The 7,013-nt window shown below is 37.2% G+C and overlaps 1 protein-coding gene and 1 pseudogene across 1 annotated transcript; one reads left to right on the forward strand and one right to left on the reverse strand.

Annotated features, from left to right (window-relative positions):
* Positions 1-328: 328 nt before the first annotated feature.
* On the reverse strand, positions 329-2,115 carry LOC110273600 (putative receptor-like protein kinase At3g47110; annotated as a pseudogene).
* Positions 2,116-2,503: 388 nt separating this feature from the next.
* On the forward strand, positions 2,504-5,973 carry LOC127740561 (uncharacterized). The gene is made up of 5 exons (XM_052251610.1): positions 2,504-2,742; positions 3,367-3,493; positions 4,086-4,364; positions 5,638-5,700; positions 5,797-5,973. Exons 1-5 carry the CDS (start codon positions 2,504-2,506, stop codon positions 5,971-5,973), a joined length of 885 nt encoding a protein of 294 aa, XP_052107570.1.
* The last annotated feature ends 1,040 nt before the right edge of the window (positions 5,974-7,013 follow it).

The raw sequence follows: 7,013 nt of genomic DNA on the forward strand, positions 1-7,013 counted from the left end.
CTCCCTGTATCTGGCGTTCAATGCCTGGGCTGCCCCTTTCTGGGCGTTGGACGCCCATGCCATCCCTTTCTGGGCGTTCAACGACCCTGATGGTACCCTGGGCTGCAGCTTGTTCATCTTCTACCAGTTCTTCCTCTCCCTGCCTCTTACTGTTCTAAGGCTGGGTGTTCAGGGTACTCCTTAAACGGATAGCTTGGCACTCTTCTGTTATCTGTTCAGACAAGAGCTGTTTAGCCTGGTTCAACCGTGCTTCCATATTCTTGCTAGAGGCTCAGGTCTTTTGCACTACTTCTTGCAAGCTTAGCACTTGTTGTGTGAGAAAGTGTCGCTACTGGGTTAACGACTCACTTTGCTTAGGAGGGTCTGATTCAGTGGACACTGTCTTGACCTCTCCCTTCATTGAAGTCTCACTAGATAAGTTCAGATGTTGATTGCTGGCAACTGTCTCAATGAGTTCTTGAGCTTCCTCGATTTTCTTCTTTATATGTATAGAACCACCTGCAGAGTGGTCTAAGAATATCCTAGCCACGTTTGTGAGCCTATATTAGAAGATGTCTCTAGCTTTACCCATTCTAAAAAGATTTCAGTGGAGCACTTCCGTAGCATCATTTTGTACCTCCCCCAAGCATCGTAAAGAGACTTATTAATTTCCTATTTCACTACAAGGAAAAGCATTTTTTTCAACACCAAAAATCGACGGTTAGTTCTGCCGTCGATAAGTTTTGACGGCTTGTTGTCAATATTACTAAAAAAAGTAATTAAAAAATAAAATATTAAAATCGACAGCAGGGTTGTCGATATTTATATGGTGCATTAATTTTTTTCGATTATCGTCACATTATCGACAAACCAGAAGTCGAAAATGCTTTTATTTTAAAATCGATGCATACGCCGTCTATTTTATTATTTCAAATATTGACAATGTTACCGTCGATAAATTTGAACGGTCTAGATCACTTTCTAAAATGAAATAAACGGTGTGGATTTAATGTATAAAATAGACATAATAGATGTTGCTTTTTTATAAAATTAAAATCGACAAAAGTGTCGTCAATTTTTATCACTAAAAATCATAACACTCGCGTCCAAAAATGCAATTCCCCCAAATTTCAGAAACCTAACTCCCCTTCTTTCGCGTCCACCTTCTTCTGCACCACCTCCTCCTTCTCCCTCTACCGAAGCTTCCACGGCAGGTTGTGCTCTCACTGGTGCAACTGCAGGTTCTAGTCCTTCTAGACACGAAGCGGTTCGTCGCCATCAGTGACTTTAGCGATAGAGCTATTACTTCTGCCTTTGGATCTACATGCTTCAATTCATTAATTCACATATTTCAAGCTATATTAGGTATTCTTTAATTTCTTTCCTAGTCTTCTTGGTTGACTTTGCTTTCTCTTTATTACTGCTGGAATTGAATTAGGGTAAAGTACAATCTTCATTACTGATAGGAAGATTGCCATAGAACTGGTTGAAGCTAAGGTCTAATGTGCCGAGTTGCCAGAGTCACGTGAGGTCTGGTATTCTTCCAGCAAATCCATTCCTTGAAAGGCTCAGGTATGTTAAGCTTCTCAACTTTATTATCTCCTCTAGGATTTTGCCCGAGAGCCGGTTCTTGGATAGGTCTAGATGCTCAAGATTCTTGAGTTGAGTGATCCCTTGAGGGATTGTGCCTGTGAAGAAGTTTGATGACATTGTGATCATTATTAGTTTCCATAGATTTCCAAGTGATTATGGTAATGGCCCTCTGAATTTGTTGCTGTTGAGGTTGAGAATTGTTAGTTCTATTAAGTTCCCAATGGCTGGGGTTAAGAACCCTTCATAACCAATTGTGTCAAGATCAAGTGCTGTTACTCTACTTGAGGTGTTGTCTAAGGGCAAAGTGCACAATATTCCTAGAAACACTGATCCTGTGCATTCACATGGATCCAGAATGAAGTTCCAACTATAAAGGAATGAACTTTGGGACAATGAGTTTGGGTCAATGGCTATTTTTATTTCAATGAGGGCATTAGTATCATCTTCATGGGTTTTTGAATGGCTTTGTGATATAAGGCATAGTATTATTATTATGGTGGAATAGAGAAGAGAGAAGAATTTTGTGTGCATTGTTTTTGACATTTTCTTGGGATATCACCAATTTTCTGAGATTGTTTGTTGATATAAAATTTGTTAATTTGTTAATTTGTTGATATAATCGCATATTTCTAATAAATTTGTTAATTTGTTAATTCATATATCTTGTATCGGTTATGTTATGGATAATAACTTGCTTATTTTAATGTGTACAGGATATGGTTGGTAGAGACGGAGATTGCGGTCGTGGTCATGGCCGTGGCCGAGGGTGAAGGCGAAAGGGGAGGCATAGGCTTTCTACCGGTCACCCCTTGACTTGCATGCAGATCTATACTCTCTCGTTGGGTCATCATTCGGCACGACTGCTCCGACCAATGAGAGACCGCCACCTATTGCTACTACTACCCCCTCCTTTCAGGAGCCTCAGATACACATGAGGCCTACTCCGGGTGTGTCAAGATTATGCACTCAACAAGCTAATGAACCTTCCACCACTGCCTCATATGGTGTGCAGAGTGATCCCGCTATTGTAGCTCCCAGTCGAGCAAGATCTTGTGGAGAAAGACAAACTACATCTAATAGTACCCAAGATGCTCAGGGTCAAGGAACATCCACTGCCACTAGTCACTCCAGCACAAGTGCTCCCAAGCTCAAATATGATGGTGCCAAATGGTTTTGTTATTTGCTTTAAATTTTATGAATTAAGCGTGCACTTTAAATGGTGTGCTTTTATTTGTTTAGTTGGATATTTGTTAATGAAAATATTTTCTTAACTATTTGTTTTGATTTGATATGCCTATCTACTTAGTTCCTTTAGTTGTTATCAAAGCTACCTTAACTATTTGCTTCCTGTGTCCAACATCCATAAATTTAAATGGTGTGCTTTTATTTGTTTCTTTGAATCGTCATTCCTGCACATTCACCTTTTCTGTTTGCTTCTCTGTTTGTACTATTTGAGGCAACTGGTAGCAGTGCGTTCAGTATTATTTGTCAGGATGCTGCTGCTATAGTATTTGTCAGATGGTGGAATTACACTTACATTGCAGTTTTGACTTATTAGTATCCGATGCAGTTTTGCCGTGCATGATTAGGCTGATGTTGTTTTGTTTTTTTTTTGTGGTTTGTAATCAGAATCTCATGCTTTAGTTCTTTGAGATTTTAGTTACGCTTTAGTTTTGGTATTTTGCACATAGATTTCATATATTAAGATATTTTGAGCCCATAAAATAGAGCATGTTTGCTTCTTTCATGTTAGTTTTAAATTTTATAAATGGTGACATTTGGTTTTTGATGTAGTTGGCACCCACCTAAGCCTGAATTAAAGCGTATTTCTCAGATTTTTAGGGAAAACTACAACAAGCCTTGGCTGAGCTTTAATGAGGCAGATGATGATACTCGAAAAATATGGTGGACTGAATGGAGGGTAAATTCTATCTCCTTATGCTCCTTATGAATAGCATTCATTGCTCATTATGTTCTATATGCTGCTTTCTTGTTATTCTCTTCTTCTTTGATAGTCAAATAAAATGTTGTTATTCCTAATGAAGAACTGTTACAAGCTTGACTCTATAGGATTCTCATTTTGTTTAATTACTATAGCTGTTTAATTAAACAAAAATTAATAATTAAAAACTACCCTGCATGGTATAATTTTTTATGTGTGCAGTGGGACATATTTTTAAGTGTCAGCTCTCCAAAATAATTTTTTTATATATTTTTTATTTTTTACTTTTGATATAACAGCATGATCGAACTGATTAACAATGTTCAAACTACTATCAAAGCATTCATCATCAATGTAATTAAGCACATAATAAATAATATACTCACAATTATTCTTTGAGAATAGCACATGGTATATATATGCCTTTCATGTTTTCCATAGTTGTATAACTTTTTGGCTCATACATATATTTTAAGTGATATTGTAAAATGTGATTTTTTTTATTCCAATGATTGAAATTATCATACCTAAGTCTCATTATTGATACGGAAGAGGATTTTTTTTAAAACAGAAATGCTTTGACATTATTGATACGGAGGAGGATGATATCTATCAAGCTTGGAGGTTTAGGGCTGCCAAGCGCTTGCGAGGTATGCTCCATGCCATTTGCAAAAAAGGTGCCCGTCCATATTGGATCCCACCAGAAGTTCTTGGTGAATTGATGAGACGTTGGGACACTGATGCCTATAGACAATTACAGGCAAGAAGTGCAGCTGCCAGAAAATCGACTCGAGGTACTTTCCTTCACACTACAAGAGGCACCACCTTTCCAGAAGCGAGGTTACGCTTGGTAAGTTGCTTATAGAACCTTCTTTTTTACTTAAAGACAATCTTTACTATGATATTTGCTTTTCTGAAAATTTCTTAAGGCCAAACAAGTAAGAAAAAACTCACAGCAGTTCTAATGTGTTTTTTACCTTATTTATTTCATTTATAATTTTTCTTATTGGAATATCTGAGTTTTGAAGGTCATGGTTCATCAATTATAATCCCTTGTCCATACCATGCAAATGTATATATACAAATGAGTATCATAAGCTATTGTCTTCTATCATTAGATAAGTAGATTTGTCTGATGTTTAACTAATGGGGTAAATGAGTTAAAATCACTGTCTGAGGGAGGAGGGAGGAGGGAGAAAATGTGTTCTGAAATGAAGAAACCAATTAGAGACCATTCATTCGAAAGTAAAATCACATTTTTAATTAGAGACCATTCATTGTTTATTATATCTTAGAAGAAGTAATTACTATCGTGTTGAGACAGGTTTGTATTGGTTTCTTATCTGTTGAGTTTGTGAATCGGATTTTGAAACTGTATTCGAAAGTTGATTAAGTGAAGGACATGGCTTGTTTGGATGATAAATGCTTGCTTGCTTGATTTATGTTTCAGTAAGTGTGGCTAAGCAGGGTTGAATCAGCATTACTAGTTATATTAGATGTGTAATCGTGGTTTATTGTTTAATTAACTTCATTTACATTGCAAATGTGTGATTGATTGTAGTGTTTGAATCTGTTGGTTTTGATACAACTTAAGTCACTTTCCAAAGTTAACTAGCTTGTCATTTTTTTGGTTAAATCATAAATATATATGCCACACTTCTCTTGTTCTGAGAACTTGCACATGTTCCATATGGATTCCAATAATGAACTGCTTTTTTGTTTTTTAATTATTCTTTTGTTTGAAGTTGCATAATCTGTTCAAAAGATAATGTTGGTCTTAAATGCATTTATTTTGTTCGTGTCCTGAATTCTTGCAAGTGGTCGCTAAATGAAGTAGGAGATGCATTATTTATTTATTCATTCTATTATAAATGAAGTGTAAGATTGGCAAGTTGTGCTGGGAAGAAGCTTATCAAAACTCTTGTTCTATTCTACATTATTTTTAATTATTTTTTAATTATTAAATTCTTATTACTAAAATATAGACACAACATAACAAATCATATCTCAACAGTAATATATGCAATTTTTTCCCTCAATCAGTGACAGTGTATCATATTGTTTCTCTCATTATGTAGAATCATTTGCTTGGAAGACCATCACGTATGGATGAGTTTTTTTAGCACACTCATAGTCGCAAAGAGCATAGGACACAATGGGTTGATGAACACTCCCGAAAGACAAAGGTAACTTATCTTTATTAATTGTAACTATTTTGTTATCTAATTGTTATGCATTATTAATAAGTATAGTAGTTTATAAATCATTTCTCCTTATTGTAGGATATATATCAAGAGCGTATGTTTCAGGCTGAACAAAAGTGGCAGGCTGCTATAGAGGCTAGTGTAACTGATTCACCGCCTATCTCTGAGGAAAGCATATGGATTGAGACAATGGGTGGAAAACGAAGAGGTAGGCTATATGGCATGGGTGAGGTAAGGGACTCTTCCATGGTGTGACCTCGACTTGATGGGCCAACCACGACTACCAGCGCTGATATTTTGGATCTTAGAGAACAAATCACAATACTCAATAGGGAAGTTGAACAACATGCCGCTAAATATAGAGAGCTTGAAGATCGCTACCAAAGGGAGAAAAGAGAGTGGCAACAGACTGTTGAATCCTTACGTGAGGATCTCAACACCAGTAACTCACAGATGGATCAATTTAGTCATCAGTTGAGCAGCTTGACTGAGTATGTGAGAGCCATGGGTCCTAGTAGTTCTGGATCGCGTGTTCCTCCACCTCCTCCTTTTACTTTTCCAAGCTCTCAGAAAAGCACATCTGGTGCACGAAATTGCAATCACACTTTTGCAACCCCGCACAACTAACCAGCAAGTGCACTGGGTCGTCCAAGTAATACCTTATGTGAGTAAGGGTCTATCCCATGGAGATTGTCGGCTTGAAGCAAGCTATGGTTATCTTGTAAATCTTAGTCAGGATATCAATAATTATCAGGGTTGATTGTGAAAAGTAAAAGAACATGAAATAAGTACTTGTTTTGCAGTAATGGGGAACATGTTGAGGTTTTGGAGATGCTCCATCTTCTGAATCTCTGCTTTCCTACTGTCTTCTTCTTCAAGCACGCAAGGCTCCTTCCATGGCAAGCTGTATGTAGGGTTTCACCATTGTCAATGGCTACCTCCCATCCTCTCAGTGAAAATGTCCAAGAGATAACTACTTAATCTAAGGTAGAATGGCGGTGGTTGTCAGGCACACGTTCATAGTTGAGAATGATGATGAGTGTCACGGATCATCACATTCATCCGGTTTAAGAACAAGCGATATCTTAGAATGGAAGCAAGCATGATTGAATGAAAAACAGTAGTAATTGCATTAATCCATCAAGACACAGCAGAGCTCCTCACCCCCAACCATGGGGTTTAGAGACTCATGTCGTGGGAAGTACACAAAGAAGCGTGTAAAGTGTCATGAGGTACAGATACAATGTCAAAAGATCCTATTAATAGTGAACTAGTAACCTAGGGTATACAGAAAT

This window comes from Arachis duranensis, chromosome 7 (genome assembly GCF_000817695.3).
Source record: "Arachis duranensis cultivar V14167 chromosome 7, aradu.V14167.gnm2.J7QH, whole genome shotgun sequence".
Classification (NCBI taxonomy): domain Eukaryota; kingdom Viridiplantae; phylum Streptophyta; class Magnoliopsida; order Fabales; family Fabaceae; genus Arachis; species Arachis duranensis.

Excerpts from the sequence above, each read along its gene's own strand:
- LOC127740561 (XM_052251610.1), top strand. The coding sequence starts at position 2,504 with ATGAGGCCTACTCCGGGTGTGTCAAGATTATGCACTCAACAAGCTAAT. Across the intron at positions 3,494-4,085 it reads TATGGTGGACTGAATGGAGG|AAATGCTTTGACATTATTGA; the intron begins GTAAATTCTATC and ends TTTTTAAAACAG. Across the intron at positions 5,701-5,796 it reads AACACTCCCGAAAGACAAAG|GATATATATCAAGAGCGTAT; the intron begins GTAACTTATCTT and ends TCCTTATTGTAG.